Genomic DNA, 17993 nt, shown 5'->3' with positions numbered 1-17993 from the left:
TGAATGGAGTTCCTCCTTGATTCACCTTTGCACATTTTGTTTGTTTTATTCCCCTTATTTCCATTTTCTTTGCTTTCCCTCTGCCTCAGATGCTCAATTTGGTCCTCATATCTTTCAATAGACAACTGTGGGGAACCTTAGGTATTTCTTCTTTGTAGTTCAGTAAATTCTAATTTCCTAGAATGGCTAGTGGATAAATTATTACAAATAATAAAATACTCTGGTACACTGAGAGTTGCCATACATACGTGCATAAATTACCAAATTTCAAAGAATCAAAATATATAAAATTACCATCTATTTTAAAATATAAAGCATAAAGGCCCTCTCTAAGTCACAAAGTATATAGAATATCTTTGGTTTTATTATCATGTGCATAAGATATTGACTTATATCTGTATAGTCTCTTTGACATAGGGTGAAAGTTGCTTTTTAAACACAAATCCAGTATTACTTGTAGTTTTTCTTATAAAGATGCGTTTGAGAAAAGCTTTGTTTAGATTTCCCTTTATATTTTGTCTCCCTAATATATATCTTTTAAAAACAAAAGCTGCTACTTCTGTTTTTCTATTTATAGTTCTATAATCTATAATCTCTGTAGCACAGTTTCTCAGTTAATTTGTGCTGATTTTTGTTCTTAATAAACTTTTGGGAGGGGGGAGTTCTTTTTAAAAGGAAAATGAATTTTTATTTCCTTAAAAAGAAAATGCTTTTCTCAAGTCTTAAAAATGACCGTGTTTTCTCAGTGAATTTGGGGTATATTGGCACACTTAATATTGTACTTTAGTAGAAACACTTGTGATTTTGTGAGTGTCCAGCTGTATTTCCAGAAACTTGTTTAAATGTGTGATATGAGTCAGGTATTTTTGGAGCAGCAGATTCTACAATTTCTGGAGATGTGATATTGTCTCAAAAGTGTGTTTAATTTTAGCAGAACCATAGTTTTAATGTTAACATCAGCAAATGAAATTACTCGAGACTGTGTTTAAAGCAATTCAGTGGATTAAAAACAACTCTCTTCTCTCTCCCTCTGTTCCCTTCTCTCCCTCAGAGATCTTGTGTGTCATCTTTACTCTTGATGGAATTAATGTGAGATCATCAAATGATCTTGTCCATATTTTTAAATGCTGTGACATTGTCCTCAGTCGGAAGTCTTAGGGTCCTGTCGGAAAATGGAGGAAGAAGTGATTTTTCTGCACAAGAGTGTGTGTTTCAGATAGTCTTATAAGTGTCAAGAAGGAATGCTAGTGAATGGCAGTCTGTTGATTTTAATCACCGCATGGTAAAGTCTCTCACAGCGTGTTTCTATCAAATTACGGCTTTAGGTAAAGTGTACAAAGCCACAGAATTGTTGTAATTGACAAGCACATGTCTAAGAGGGATACTCTTCAAGTGAGAGAATTTTTGTCTTTAATACACCTATAACTGAGCTTTTCCTCATTTCTCTCTGCAGTCTTTCTCATTATAACCTTCCCCTCCCATTTCCCATTATCCTCATTTTCTGCCCTTGGGGCTTTCTTGCTCGACAATCGAAACCATTCTTTTCATTCTGTTGGCTGCTTTTTTGCCTTGTACTTAAGGCTGCTGTTTGGCTGTCAGTCCTTCCCCCAAATCCCAGAAGTAAATATGAAATGAGACAGAATTGGTAGGTATGGGTGAACAGAAAGTGTGGAAAACTAAAATGTCTTGTTGTAATACCCAGAATATCTTGTTGTAATCTAAATAGTGGCAGAAAATTACTTTCAGAGCAATGCTAAATCCTTTTCTGCTTCACACTTATCCTTCTTGTCTGTTTTCAGCATACAGGATACTTGATGAACCTTCTAATTTTTAAATCTTTTAATCCTATAAATGAGCTTCACTTAGTGTGAAGATGAAAAGCAGAAGTTAAAATTGCCCATCTCATGCCTGGTAGGATGTTTCTACTCAAATGCTCAGTCTAAAAATGAACAGGAGTTTAGGTGAGTGGTCTTTATATCAGCACTGGTGATAGATAGTAGTTTTAATATTAAAGCATCTGGTATTTTCCTTCTGCATCCCTTTCTGTGCCCTAAATAGTCTTGTTATGAAGAAAGATTTACATAATACTTAGAGCAAGTTAGTGTCCCCCCCCCCCCCCCCCCCCCCGCCCACCACACACAGAATTTTCTTCCTGTTTTGCTTGATGGCACGTATTTTGTTTTTGTGTAGCAGGCTTATGGATATTGTAAATCCAGTGTCATGTGTTTTGTTAAGGAAAAAGAGAAAGAACAGAGAGAATAGGGTGGAGATATTTTCATCCTAATTTTAGCTCTTGTTCCCGGAGTTGAACATGTAAAATGTGCCCTCCTGTGTCTTAGTTCGGTTTGGTCTGAATTTGAAGACATTGCAAAGCCATTTTCATTCACCACTGATGACTTTTATAGAAAGATTTCATTAGGCTCAAATTCTGCCATTGCTGATTGGCATATTGTGAGTGCATATCTCAGAATTATTATGACAATTTACACTATTTGACCATATTCTGGGGGAGGTTGTTGGTTCTTTTAAAAGGAAATAAAAAACATGCAAGGCAAATATTTCTTTATCAGCACATTCTAGAAATACACAATAGTGAGATTAGGGTAAATTCACAACACTCATCTCTCTTTAAATGTACTTTTCCTGCTTATGATAGTTGAGAAACTTCAGAACGAGACCACATTATTGATACTATATTTGAGTTCCTGACAATATTCTGTGCATATATATTTTTTGCGATTAGGCATGGCTGCATATAACAGAAAATCTCGAACAGTGATGTACACAAATATCCATATACTTCTCTCTCATGTGAAAATAGAAATAAAGAAATGCACTCTAGAGCTGGTAAGGCCCATCTGAAATCAGCTAGAGGTGTGATTCCTTCCAGCTCTTTGCTCCAGTGTCCCTATATGTTTCTGTCCTGTCAAAATAATATAAACATATTGTAATTTAAAGTGCCATGTAAACACTTTTTTAAAGCGTATAAAGATTAAGTCTTATATTTTTCTCTATAGGTGAGTATTTACACTAATCTCATGTATTCTTTTTTTTTAAACTGAAGTATAGTTGAGTTATAATGTTGTGCCAATTTCTGCTATACAGCAAAGTGATTCAATTATATACATAGACATTATTTTTTTACATTCTTTTCCATTGTAGTTTATCACGTATATTGAATATAGTTTCCTCTGCTATGCATTAATCATAATCTCATATATTCTTAGTTCTCAGGGCTTATTCAACTGTAAGTACCTTTCTCTTGTGTAATTTGAACCACTGACTTTATGATTGAGAATTCTTCACTCCAAAATTTTCTCCCTACTAGTTGTGAGAAATATTTTTCGTAAATAAACTTAGCATATACAAAGAAGTAGTTCATGTCATAAGGCTTTGAAGAAGCTTTTTAAACAATAACATAAATTAAAATTATTCTTCTCAGAGTAGGCTATAGTATACCATTTTATATATTATTGTATTTTTGGTGATATTTCAGAACTCATATGTGCCCATTGCATATCTGTGTGGATCAAACCACCGTGAATCATGCTAACAGAAAAACTTAAGAATGTTCTTAGGCTTATGAGTAGTACATTTACTTTAAAACAAAACAAAACTGACTTATTATAACCATCTGAGACAAGGAATATGTTTGAGTTCCTTTAGCCAAAAGACAAAAATACCTTGCCCAGTGACAGTTGATAGATGTTTAATGGCCTGTTTACCCAGACGTTGGACTGATAGGTGATAACTGAGGTGAGGGACAGCCAAGACATTGACATGCAAGTCAGTTCTTTTGCTTTAGGAAAGAGTGAACACGATTTAACATGACTAATGATTTCCAGTCAGAAAACGAAGATCATGGCATCTGGTCCCATCACTTCATGGGAAATAGATGGGGAAACAGTAGAGACAGTGTCAGACTTTATTTTTTGGGGCTCCAAAATCACTGCAGATGGTGACTGCAGCCATGAAATTAAAAGACGCTTACTCCTTGGAGGAAAAGTTATGACCAACCTAGATAGCATATTCAAAACCAGAGACATTACTTTGCCAACAAAGGTCCGTCTAGCCAAGGCTATGGTTTTTCCTGTGGTCATGTTTGGATGTGAGAGTTGGACTGTGAAGAAGGCTGAGTGCCGAAGAATTGATGCTTTTGAACTGTGGTGTTGGAGAAGACTCTTGAGAGTCCCTTGGACTGCAAGGAGATCAACTATGGGATTTCTTAGGAAGGAATGATGCTAAAGCTGAAACTCCAGTACTTTGGTCACCTCATGTGAAGAGTTGACTCATTGGAAAAGACCCTGATGCTGGGAGGGATTGGGGGCAGGAGAAGAAGGGGACGACCGAGGATGAGATGGCTGGATGGCATCACTGACTTGATGGACGTGAGTCTGAGTGAACTCTGGGAGATGGTGATGGACAGGGAGGCCTGGCGTGCTGCGATTCATGGGGTCGCAAAGAGTCGGACATGACTGAGTGACCGGACTAAACTGAATAATCTCCAGTATTTATAATGTCTAATACAGAGAAGTTTATGTAGAAGAAAAGGAGTTTTATGATTTGACCTTTTAAAAAAATTGTTTTCCTTTCTGTCTTTACATTTCAATTTTTAAAAATATAAATATGTGCTTCCCTGGAAAATCCCATGGGTGGAGTAGCCTCGTGGGCTGCAGTCCATGGGGTCACTAAGAGTCAGACACAACTTCACTTTCACTTTCACTTTTCAGTTTCAGGCATTAGAGAAGGAAATGGTGACCCACTCCAGTCAGTGTTCTTGCCTGGAGAATCCCAGGGACAGGGGAGCCTGGTGGGCTGCTGTCTGTGGGGTCACACAGAGTCGGACATGACTGAAGCAACTTAGCAGCAGCAGCAGCAATGATCATTAAAATATCTTTAAGCACTGTGAATTTGTGGACTGTCTTAATCCTTCTATGTGATTATCATTTCTACCTTTGGAAAAGTAAATTGGTTGATCTCTTATGGCTGTGTGCTATTGCCAGGTGTTTGCTAGAAAATAAAAACAAAGTAGTATTTGAGTAGGGGTAAAGGAGCTCCAGCATGCTGGCACACAGATGAAAAACAACTTCACAGGGGCATCTCTGGCCATTCAAGGTCCGTAAAATGACTAGGTTCCTTTATCTATGGTGCTTTCCCCTATCTCAACCCAGAATTTTGTGACTTTCTTGCATGTCCTTTCCCCCTATCCGTGACATGGACAGTTTGGCTTTACACCCTCAGGAGAGCATCACACAGTTAGAGACATTGCTGAGGCTCAGCCCAGCTTAGGACCTGAGCCCCTTCTGACATTAACTTGCATTAACATGGTGGTGGTTTTCCTTACTTACCTCAGTCTTGGTGTCACCATCCTGCACAGATATAAGCCCTACCTACCTCCTAGGGTGGCTGTGAGGAGCAGAGACCAGCTGGGTGAAGCTCATGATACAGCTGACAGTGTGTGGCCATAAAGAGTGGCTATTTTTTTTTTCCCCCATACAGACTAGCACTGCTTTCCCTTCCAGTGTTTCCCTATCACCCACCAAAACCACCACTAGCTTTCTGGGGCATGGTAAGGAATAGGCGTGGTTCAAAGCAAATTTGAATCTCTCTGAGGCTAAAACAAAACAAAAGCAAGACCGGTCAGCAAAAACAAGACTGGAAGCTGACGGTGGCTTAGCTCATGAACTCCTTATTGCCAAATTCAGATTTAAATTGAAGAAAGTAGGGAAAACCACTAGACGATTCAGGTGTGACCTAAATCAAATCCCTTATGATTATACAGTAGAAGTGAGAAATATATTCAAGGGATTAGGTCAGTGCCTGATGAACTATGGACGGAGGTTCGTGACATTGTACAGGAGACAGGGATCAAGACCATCCCCAAGAAAAAGAAATGCAAAAAAGCAAAATGGCTGTCTGAGGAGGCCTTACAAATAACTGTGAAAAGAAGAGAAGCGAAAAGCAAAGGAGAAAAGGAAAGAGAAATGCATTTGAATACAGAGTTCCAAAGAATAGCAAGAAGAGATGAGAAAGCCTTCCTCAGTGATCAATGCAAAGAAACAGAGGAAAACAATAGAATGGAAAAGACTAGAGATCTCTTCAAGAAAATTAGAGATACTAAGGGAACATTTCATGCAAAGATGGGCTCAATAAAGGACAGAAATGGTCTGGACCTAACAGAAGCAGAAGATATTAAGAAGAGGTGGCAAGAATACACAGAAGAACTTTACAAAAAAGATCTTCACAACCCAGATATGCATGATAGTATTATGATCACTCACCTAGAGCCAGACATCCTGGAATGTGAAGTCAAGTGGGCCTTAGGAAGCATCACTATGAACAAAGCTAGTGGAAGTGATGGAATTCCAGTTGAGCTTTTTTCCTGCACTCAATGTGCCAGCAAATCTGGAAACCTCAGCAGTGGCCACAGGACTGGAAAAGGTCAGTTTTCATTCCAATCCCAAAGAAAGGCAATGCCAAAGAATGCTCAAACTACTGCATAATTGCACTCATCTCACACTCTGCTGCTGCTGCTAAGTCGCTTCAGTCGTGTCCGACTCTGTGCTACCCTATAGACGGCAGCCCACCAGGCTCCCCTGTTCCTGGGATTCTCCAGGCAAGAACACTGGAGTGGGTTGCTATTTCCTTCTCCAGTGCATGAAAGTGAAAAGTGAAAGTGAAGTCACTCAGTCATGTCCAACTCTTCGCGACCCCATGAACTGTAGCCTACCAGGCTCCTCTGTCCGTGGGATTTTCCAGGCAAGAGTACTGGAGTAGGGTGCCATTGCCTTCTCCGATCTCACACTCTGGTAAAGTAATACTCAAAATTCTCCAAGTTAGGCTTTAATATTATGTGAACCGTGAACTTCCAGATGTTCAAGCTGGTCTTAGAAAAGGCAGAGCAACCAGAGATCAAATTGCCAACATTGGTTGGATCATAGAAAAAGCAAGAGAGTTCCAGAGAAACATATAATCTGCTTTATTAACTAGGACAAAGCCTTTGTGTGAATCACAACAACTTGTGGAAAATTCTTCAGAATTCTTCCAGACCACCTGACCTGCCTCTTGAGAAATCTGTATGCAGGTCAGGAAGCAACAGTTAGAACTAGACATGGAACAACAGACTGGTTCCAAATAGGAAAAGGAGTACATCAAGGCTGTATGTTGTCACTCTGCTTATTTAACTTCTATGCAGAGTACATCATGAGAAATGCTGGGCTGGAAGAAGTACAGGCTGGAATCAAGATTGCTGGTAGAAATAACCTCAGATGACACCACCCTTATGGCAGAAAGTGAAGAAGAACTAAAGAGCCTCTTGATGAAAGTGAAAGAGGAGAGTGAAAAAGTTGGCTTAAAGTTCAGGATTCAGTAAACTAAGATCATGGCATCTGGTCCCATCACTTCATGGCAAATAGAGGGGGAAACAGTGGCAGACTTTATTTTTTTGGACTCCAAAATCACTGCAGATAGTGACTGCAACCATGAAATTAAAAGACGCTTACTCCTTGGAAGAAAAGTTATGACCAACCTAGATAGTATATTCAAAAGCAGAGTTATTTGTCCACAAAGGTCTGTCTAGTCAAGGCTATGGTTTTTCCATTTGTCATGTATGGATGTGAGAGTTAGACTGTAAAGAAAGCTGAGCGCCAAAGAATTGATGCTTTTGAACTCTGGTATAGAAGACTCTTGTGAGTCCCTTGGACTACAGGGAGATCTGACCAGTCTATCCTGAAGGAAATCAGTCTTGAATATTTATTGGAAGGACTGATGTTGAAGCTGAAACTCCAATACTTTGGCCACCTGATGGGAAGAACTGACTCATTTGCAAAGACCCTGGTGCTGGGAAAGATGGAAGGTGGAAGGAGAAGGGAATGACAGAGGATGAGATGGTTGGATGGCATCACTGACTCAATGGAGATGAGTTTGAATAAACTCTGGGAGTTGGTGATGCAGAGGGAGGCCTGGCGTGCTGCAGTCCATGGGTTCGCAAAGAGTCAGACACGACTGAGCGACTGGACTGGACTGAACTGAGGCTAAAATACGTGTGCTGGGTAGTGGTGGTGGGTGTGGAGATTTGCTTAGATATTCGCATGGACGGAATAGTCATCAGTCTGGAGTTGTAGACTGCCCTTTGCAGTTCTTTAGTGACCTCACCAGTCAAATTCCATATCTTTGCAAAGGTTGACACTTTATCCTGCAACTTTGTCTTCAATCTGAAGTAATTGGAGTTTAGTCGTCAGTTGTGACCAATTCTTTCTTTGTGACTCTAAACCGCAAACCTTCCATTTACCTGTGTAAGAAAGAAAGCAGTCGTGTGATATTGGAAAGAACTCTAGTGACTGTTCTGGAAACCAGACACAAAGGCAATGTCTGCTGTCAGTCACTGGTTAAGATATTTATCCTAGAAATGTTTTCAAACAGAGGCAATATGTTAAAGTAAGTTTTCTTGTATTGGAAGCGTTCAGTTTGCCTAAGGTCTTGTGCAGAATTGCTTAGAAAGAGCCTTAGTTGTGTTTACTTTAAATGAGTAAGTTTGTAGAATATCTTTTTATCTTTAATATATCTAGCTATCATGCCAGTTCTTAACTTTAAAATAGGCAGTTGAGTATCCATTGCTAAACTTTGTTTAAAGTAGCTTTTCTAGTGTACCTAAAAAAAAATTTTTTAACCAGAAACAAAAGTAAGTTAGTAAGTAAAGTTTTACTTGTCTGAAATTCAGCGCTAGTGATTGACACTGACTAAGGGGGGATAATTAATACTCAGAATGGTGATATATTTCAAGTTTTGAAAGAAAGCTGATAATAGAGATTCTGCTTAGTGCTTAGGAGATAAAAATGTCATACCTTGTTTGCAGTTTATTCAAGGATTAGAGTTACTGCTTAAAATAACCAGGCCTGCAATCCATGTGGTCGCAAAGAGTCAGATATGACTTAGTGACTGAACCACAACATCCAGACCTGAGACTTCTGATCTAAGATTTAATGTATAAATTAACTTTCTTTTGTTTCATGAAATTTTAGAACATTTGCCAGGTACTTAGGAACACAGTTTGTATCTTAAGAAATCATTGTGTGGTGTTGATTGTACAAGATTCAACAACTCAGTTCAGTTATGTTAGACTGAGCGAATCTTTGATATTAATTTTTGTTGGTAGATGCTGGCAGATTGGTATTTTAAGCATCATAGTTGTGATAATTGCCATACTCTCATATATACTGTTAAGTAAAACAATATTTGCATTGATCATGAAGAAATTTGACCTCCTGGCTCATTCGTGAGAGCACCTGCTGTTGCTGATCAATGAGCTGCACAATTGCAAGGAGAGTCTTTGGGGAGAAACAGTATGCTAGAAGGTGTGAGAGCTGGTTGTCAGAACATCTGTAGTTTTTTTCAGTCCAACTAGAGTGTGCGCCTGAGACTTACCAAGGGGCATATCTCTGGTCTGGTCTCAGAGACCATCACACGCCACATCCAGTGATCTTTGGATGCTCTGTCTCTCGGACCTCCCTCCAGCAACTTTGGAGACTTTCGATCGGCTCTCTTTTCCAGTCCTTTCTTGTTCGTTTCTATTACATTTCTGTCTCCCAGTTCTCCAGTTTCTTTTTTCTCCTTTTTTTTTTTTAGTTCATCTTTCTCTTGCCATCACCCGAATGTGAACTTCCACCCCAGCTCAACCCTCAGCCCTCTACTTACGTCTTCTTAGGACTGTTGCTGAAAATTCACGTTGTTCCCAACCTGTCTCTTTATACATCTTCATCTAGCCTTCGTTAGCAAACTCTGGTCTTTGATATATTGCTCAGTAGTTTCACTTAAAGTAACCTAGGGAATCCAGGCTCAGTGCATTTAAAAATAAACTCATCCTCCCTCCCCTTGCTGCTAAGTCACTTCAGTCGTGTCCGACTCTGTGCAACCCCATAGACAGCAGCCCACCAGGCTCCCCTGTCCCTGGGATTCTCCAGGCAAGAACACTGGAGTGGGTTGCCATTCCCTCCCCTCATTTGTCCTTCATCCCCAGTTACTTTTGGGATGTGGCAAGTGTAACCTGTATCTTTCGTCACTTCTGACCTCAAAAGTCTCTACTCACTTTCCTTTTCATATAGAATGAGCCCCAGATACCTTAGTCTAGAGCTCAGAGACCCTGGGAGTTGTCTCCAACGTGCTTTTTTAGGGTTTCTGTTTCACCATATGACCTTTCCATTACTGTTTCATAACTATACCATAGACTAAGACTGGCAAACTCACATGTCCACAGCCAGTTCAGGTGAACAACAGAAGCCAAGCAGAGTAGAACTGTGCTAAACTGGGAGGCCCCTCTGCATAAAAAGTACAACTCAGCTCTAAACCATGGTTGCCAACTGAACTGTGGACCTGGTGTTGCCAGATTTCTGAGTTTTAAATATTGTCTAGCGCAAAGCATCTTTAGGAAGAATCAAGTCTCAAAGACCACTGGCCTATGACTCAGCCACAGACACACACCCAGACCCACTCCTTTGCTTACACACTTAATTTCTTTCTCCTCCAGTTCTTCTCAGAAGTTCAGGGGTCATGTCACATGCCACCTGTTTGGTGAAACCTTCCTTGGCATACGGGAGTCTCTCCTTCATCCCCTATGACATCCATGTTGGTACTGCTTGGTGGAGTGTTGCCTAACTTAGATCATGCCATGGACCAGCCACTGTGCTTCCCTGTATCAACCCCTGGTGCCTCAACAGATGCCTTATGTATAGTTCACCCTCCCTCTGCACACAGTACACAGTTTTGGTTGGTTGACTGGTAGCACTTGGAGAAACAGGTAAGGACAGACATAAGTAATTTTACTTTAGGAAACTAAAGAACAGATGAGCTTCCCTCCGTGGCTCAGTGGTAAAGAATCTACTTGTAATGTAGGAGATGCGGGTTCAATCCCTGGGTCAGGAAGATCCCCCTGAAGGAGGGCATGGCAACTCACTCCAATATTCTTGCCTGGAGAGCACCACGGACAGAAGAGTCTGGCCAGCTACAGGTCATGGGGTCACAGAGAGTTGAACACGACTAAAGCGACTTAGCATGCATGCAGAGAGCAGAACGCATGTATTGTGTGCTTGAATCTTTGTGATTCTGTGATTCTGTGATTCTTGTGATTCTTGAATCTATTGTGAATCTGTGTGTACCAGATTCTTTGCCAGATGCCTTAGCTATCCTGTTCCATCTGAACTACAGCTCCGCTAGGTGTGGATTTAGGTGATTGTGCCAAGGCCCAGGGGGTGAGGTGCTCTGCTCAAGGCTCCCCAGCTGGGAAGCAGGCTCTCTGACTCCCTCTGCACACTCTACATGTCTTCTGAGCTTCCCAGCAGACATGGCAGATCCATGAATTGTGCCTGAACGCAGCAGCTAGTGGGGGCTGGGACAGCAGGAGCTCACCGGGCCGGCCCCTCTGTGACGACAGAGCGACCTGCAAACGTGACCCTTTCTCTGTGCGGAGAAGATAAAAGCACTGCTGTTAATATTCCACGCTCCTTCTTGTGACATTTTTAAAAGGCAGCGTGTGGAATTAAATGTAGCCAAGAACATAAAACCTGCAGCACTCAAGTCATTCTGTCCTAAAGAAATGCGGTGGGATTCTAAAACCAAATTTTCCGAGTTAAAATGAAAACGGATTATATCATTGGAAGAGTGCCACGCCATCCCTATCTATAGTCATTAAAGGGATGACTTTTCAAGTTTAATGTAGAAACAGCATTAAATGAATAAGCATTTCTTGTGTAATCGATATCTAAAAATAAAACTATATCTCAGGATTTGGCAGTTTTAAAATGGCTAAGCAGTACTGTGGTGAAATTGTAAAATTCTGCAGGAATCAACTGAATTTAAAAGCTGTAGTAAACAGCTGCATTTGACGTCACGAATACTGCTTTTTGAAATGTGAAATGCACTGAGCAAGAGGCACAACTCCTATCAGAGGCCTAGCACTTGAGCCTATGATTCAAGCATGAACATGAAATTATTTTGTTTGTGCTTAATCAGATGACATGGTACATTTTGGCACTGCTTCTCAAAAAATAATGGTAAGTTGTAACATTCCAGGGCCAGAAATAGGCCCTTTCAAGTACAAAGCTTTTCTTGGTTCCTTGGAATAAAGGTTAAGTCAAGCATATTTTAGAGCACCTTAAATTTCATTGCATCTGACGTAGAAATACATGTGAAACAAAACTACCAACAGTACTTAGGTAATATGAGTTAGTACAGAAATGTTGAATATTCACATTACCTTACATAGATCAAATGGCTCTAATAAGCCATTGTCTGTCAAAATCCCGTTCATTTGCTTTCTTGGTAATTTACTTTAACTGGTGAGTGGTTTCATTATTGCAGTGCATTTTGTTGGCGAGTGTTGGAAAATAAAACTGAAGTAGATTTTTCTAATTGCTCCTAAGTCACCCTATACTCATGATTTCTGGACTTCAGAGTTTTGTTTTGTTTTTTCTTTTTTTTTAATATCTGGAAAAAGGCATTAAGCTTAGAATTTTTGGAAGCATTTAGACCATTTCCTTTCATATCAGAACTCTATAAATGGATCTATACCAAGCCAATTACCATTTCACCTTGACATAACTTGGGGATGTTCTAGAAACCTTTGTGCTTTGTAGAAATAAAATGGAAAGTTTTAGTGCTTTATACACTTAAAATGATAGAAAAAATTTTAATTTATGCATAAAAGAAAAATACATTCAAGTAAAATCAAATAAAAATAGACAGTTCTTTTCTTATGCCTTTAAGTTTAAAAAGTAGCAGATGATCGGGAAAAGTTCTGTATTAATTAACATCATGGCTAATTATAGACACAAATTTTAGAGCTATTCTTTAGATTTTTACAGCATATTAATATATTTTATTTCAAGTTACGTAGTCTTAAAACTGTAATATTTACCTTCCAGTTTTGATTGTTCTTAGCATATTGCTTTTATACTGCAAAAAGTAATTCTTGTAATTAAAAATCCACTACAAAATTTTGTATTATTTGTGGGAAGAGGGGGTATGCCCAAAAAGGTTAGCTGAGTATTTTTGTCAGTGATGAGCCAAGAACTTGAGATTAGATTTAGTGATTTTATTTAATGGATAGAATTTCAAAGACAGGTTTTTTGTATATTAATATCTAGGTATTCATTAAGCTAGAAATAAATGAATGCATCTTTTTATTCAGAATGTGAGTCTGTGTGGCAACTATGAATGTGTTTAAGTGAAAGATATTTTTATACACAAAAGTGCTTTTCTACCTAGAGTCTTAAATTACCATTAATTAAGCAGTATATAATATAATATATAATTATAGTGTTTTAATATGGTTGCCAGTGGATTTGCTAGTCTTTCTAAATGGCCATTGTTGGCTAATAGTCTTCAGGGGATCATTTATATAGCCATTGTGCTTCTAAAAATATGTCTAAATACCAATGGGACAGCCTTTTTTTTTGAAGCATGGCTATTAAAATGCACTTCTATTTCAAGTGTGTCTTTTTGATTAAATCACTCAATTACTTTCATATGTGGCAAAAAAAAAAAATACCAGTACTGAAAAGAATAAAGGAAAGCTCTTTTTATGTAGAAAATTTTCAGGACAAAATGGTAGTTATATAAAGATTTGAATTAGGAGTGTTGGGAATCTGTTCTATTCATAAGGAATTTTAGCTGTTCTTTTTGTTAGATTTTTAACTGGAGATGTTTCTATATAGCCTCATTGTTTTTACTTTAATTATTATTTCTATGGCAGGGAGATAATTAGGTAAATGCTGTTGAATATTAAATATGCTAGTAGCTTCAGGGAAAATAAACATTTCTGGGTCAAAGCCCTCAACAAAATATTATCTTGTATGAGCTGGTTAATGGAATTGAATGCCAAATGGTTTTGCCACCATCCAGCCAAACTCTCAGAGTCACTCAGTTCATCATCTAAGACTGTTTTGGAGTGGAATGGCTGCTTATGTCAAAGTTAATGGTGTTCTTTTTATTTTACTAATACAGTTCTTTATTGCATGAAATACTGTATATATTATTTATAGGTATTTCCAGTATGGTGTTCTTTTTAATGTGACTTTTTCATGGAGTAAAACTTGATTAGAGAATATTCCCAACCCCATTAAATTAGCTAAGTGTAAGAACATTCCAAGGGGCTTCCTAGGTGGCTTGGTGTTAAAGAACCCGTCTGCCAATGCAGAAGACGCAAGAGATGCAGGTTTGATCCCTTGATCAGGAGGATACCCTGGAGGAGGAAATGGCAATTCATTCTAGTATTCTTGCCTGGACAGTTCCATGGACAGAAGAGCCTGGTAGGCTACAGTCCTTGGGATCACAAGGACACAGTCGAGCAACTGAGCACACACATTAAGAACATTCCAAAGCATCTGAACCTGAGTGTCACACCAAAAACTTTGTATGCTGACTTGTATGAGGTACTCAGTGACGTCACCCACTGGCTTCTGTGTATTATTTGCTCCAATCTGTAAGGGCCCATTGGAAAGCCTAAAGTAATTCTAGGCTTCTCTGAGGTCCTTACTGCCTGTATCTAATATTTAATGCAAAAAAGACTTAACTTCTAATCAGACCACAGAAGCTGAGGATTCTCATCAACCATATTTAGTACAGAGAAATGTCCTAATTTGTGAACATTATTGTTCAGCAGCATCCCAGAGTGATAGTTTGAAAGTTAGTTTCCCAGATAGCCTAGGGGTTCAGACGTCACACCATTGTTGGATTTTAACTTCATCTATTTAAAACCCTGTAATGAAAGAGATGCAAACATTTCTAATGTACATTCCAAAGTTTTCACTAGGAGGCCAGTGACTAGCTTGCGCTGTGAATTAATTAGCTTGGGGATAGACCTTAGAATAAAATTTCTTCTGCCTTTTTGTGCATGGATTGGAAACTTTTGTGAGCAAGGACCTAAGTAGAGAACTTATTAATATTCTGCTATGAACTTAGGCTGCATGAGTCCACTTGCATTCGGTTGTGCAGTCAGCCACAGTCCCGCAGCTTTCCTGTGCTGGCCTTAATATATGTCCAGCAAGGCCTCGGCACATCTGAGAACTTGCTTTTTCCACAGACTAATAGTAATAGTGACTCTTCACATACTGCATGTGATGCAATATGTGTAAGCTTAGGCTTTTTTACATTTTAGGTGGCGTTTTTCAAATTTTATTTTATTTTTAGTGAGGAATCCTGTTGCTTGGGCTTCCCTGGTGGCTCAGACAATAAAGAATCTGCCTGCAGCACAGGAGACCAGGTTCAATCCCTGGGTTGGGAAGATCCCCTGGAGAAGGGAATGGCAACCTTCTCCAGTATTCTTACCTGGAGAATTCCATGGACAGAGGAGCCTGGTGGGCGATAGTCCCTGGGATTGCCAAAAGTCAGACACAACTGAGTGACTAACATTTTGACTTTTTCACTTTTTCACTGTTACTTATCTGAAAAAAATAAATACCTTTGAAAAAAAGTCCCTAATCCTCTTCATGAACACCTCTGATTCATTTTCATAAAGAGCTTCTAGAAAGCAAGAAGTTTTGGTAACCCAGTACCATTTGCAACCACTTTACTACTCTGTGTAGATCAAGAGTATCTTGCTATTTTGTAGCATAAACAAACCATGGAAATAAGTTAACCCCTGCAGCTGATAGAGGGCTGTAGGTGTCGTTCACAGCCTCTTTTTATCAGAATTTTATATTCTTCAAAACAGTCTGTTTTGCACTGATAACTTTTAAAGGAGAGTTGCTGGTTATTTCTAAAAGTATGGAATTTTTCCAGTCTTTAAATGGAGCTATAGAGTTCTGTTCTGGACAATTCTTTCTACTTTCACATTTGTAGTATGAAAGAGCGTCAATGCTATTAAGTACACAAGCTCACTATTCATAGAATTTAGTACTATTTCAGATAGCTAAAATTTTGGTATCCAGAATGTAAACAACATGAAAACGAAATAATAGAGTAAAATGAATTTTGAGATATGGAGAGTAAATAAAGACTACTATGGCAAAATGTCTGCTTTGCATTCTGAACATAAGTCTTTCTATCAATTTTGAAGTTTATTGGAGTTTGCCTGTTTAGCAGTTCCATATTATACGTAAGCTGGACTTTGTAAAGAGCACTAAGCCAAAGAGGCAATAAAAAATGGGACCTGTTTGTATTGAAGAGGTAGAAAAGGAATTAGGAAGGAGTATGTCATCATCCTTTTTATCTGCTCTCCATTTTTAACTGGACTCAGCCCTGTCTCTCTTCACAGCAAGAAGAAAATCACTCTTCACTTTCCCACCTTCTTACAGATGCTTTCAAGAGATAAAAGTGAATGGCTTTGGAAATTGCCGTGGATCCTCTGGCTTTTATTATCCATTGTTCTTACCCTAGACTTAGGTAAATGGCTTTTGTGCTGTGCTTACTCGCTCAGTTGTGTCCAGCTCTGCGACCCCATGAACTGTAGCCCACCAGGCTCCTCTCTCCAGGAGGATTCTCCAGGCAAGAATACTGAAGTGGGATGCCATGCCCTCTCCGAAGGATCTTCCTAATCTAGGATTCAAACCTAGGTCTCCTGCATTACAGGCAGATTCTTTACCATCTGAGCCTCCAGGGATTAGAATTTATGGGTGTCATTTCCTGTAGTTCTGGAGTGCATACTTCAGAAATCATATAAAATTTATTTTTTAAAGCACATTTTTTTTTTAATACATTGGCTTTCCATAACATCTGTACCCACAAATATAGATGAGGTTTTAGGAAAGGAAAAAACAGATGACAAAATTATATGTTTAGGGAGCCTTGTAATAGAAAAGAAATCTCATTGCTTGAGGCATTCTGTATAGAGTTTTTAAAAGTAACTTTATAAATGTATTTTGTGCTAAAATTCTCCTAACCTTACCCCTCCCACTGCCACCACCATTTATCATGTTTCTGCTGTGCACACTCTTCCAGAGCCTGGCCAAGCAGCTTTCCCCTCTTATCTCCGATTTGCTCACCTTGTGTTTGTTTTCCCTTTCTTTGCAGAGACTCTCCTTGATGACTTCCTTCTCACGTACACAGTCTTCATGACAACTGACGACTTGTGCCAGGCGCTGTTGAGGCAATATCCTTCATTAGCTTCAGGACGCTGTGTCGGCTTACTCTCAGACAGATGTCTCACATTAGGAATTAACTGCCTTTCTTCATTTACTCAAGCCCGCAGTAGAGTGTGGCTGTGTTAAATATTAATGTCGTGGTAGCCAAGGTGAAAGATGAAATGAGACAGAGTATGCAGGGGGGACCAGAGATGCAGAGCTGCTGTTTTCACATTCTGTGTCGTGGGTACATTGTGTGTTGATACTATGTTTTCTTCAAACCTGTGTCACAAGGCTTTAGAATCTAGAGATGAATTTGGCCTACTGGGTAAACCCCGGAGTCAAAAGGTTGAGTGGAGTGGCAGTAACTGAACTTACAAGACAATCAATCAGTTAGTGCCAGCCCACATGGGTGGGGAAGCATGCGTGTGAGAGTGTTTTTCTGGGCAAGTGTCCTAGGGAAGGCAAGGATTTCCCACTTGGGAGGTCTGACCCCCCACTTCCACCCCCAATCAGCTGTCATCATTTCAGAGCTTTGTCAGGGCACGCTGTTTTAGGATGATGGATGTGATTAGAGGGTTAATGACCAGTTAAGGAGGCTTTAGAATTGCATACACTGACTAGAAGAGATGCAACAGATCAAAGGCCAGGAAGCCACGCCATGGAAACGCCCGCAGTTTCCCAATGAGTGTCTTGCCTTGCAATGTTTAAGAAAGAGTTTTTTCTTTATCAGAAGTCAAGCCATGAAGGTCACAGGAAAAGACAAAAAGAGCATTTGCATAAGTAGAAATAATGCAAGATAAATCTTTATATTATGCCTTTCAAGAGAAAAAGTAGAAGAAATGCATACTTTAACAAATTCTTTGTGTTTGCCTGAGTTTGTTTCACAGGTAGACATCAAAGAAATCAGATGTCCTTGATGTACTTTTTTTTTTTTTCCTG

At 39.2% G+C, this 17993-nt stretch overlaps 1 protein-coding gene across 2 annotated transcripts in view; it reads left to right on the top strand.

Moving 5' to 3' along the window:
* RAPGEF5 (Rap guanine nucleotide exchange factor 5) overlaps positions 1-17993 on the top strand; it is a 233557-nt gene that overhangs the window by 169200 nt on the left and 46364 nt on the right. For both annotated transcript variants that reach the window (XM_069587656.1, XM_069587657.1), the window contains one exon: positions 17002-17080. In XM_069587656.1, coding sequence (XP_069443757.1) covers positions 17002-17080 — 79 coding nt within the window. The remainder of the gene's footprint in view (positions 1-17001; positions 17081-17993) is intronic.

The sequence above is a fragment of the Ovis canadensis genome, chromosome 4 (assembly GCF_042477335.2).
Source record: "Ovis canadensis isolate MfBH-ARS-UI-01 breed Bighorn chromosome 4, ARS-UI_OviCan_v2, whole genome shotgun sequence".
Lineage (NCBI taxonomy): Eukaryota > Metazoa > Chordata > Mammalia > Artiodactyla > Bovidae > Ovis > Ovis canadensis.
This window is presented reverse-complemented; position numbering and strand designations above follow the sequence as displayed.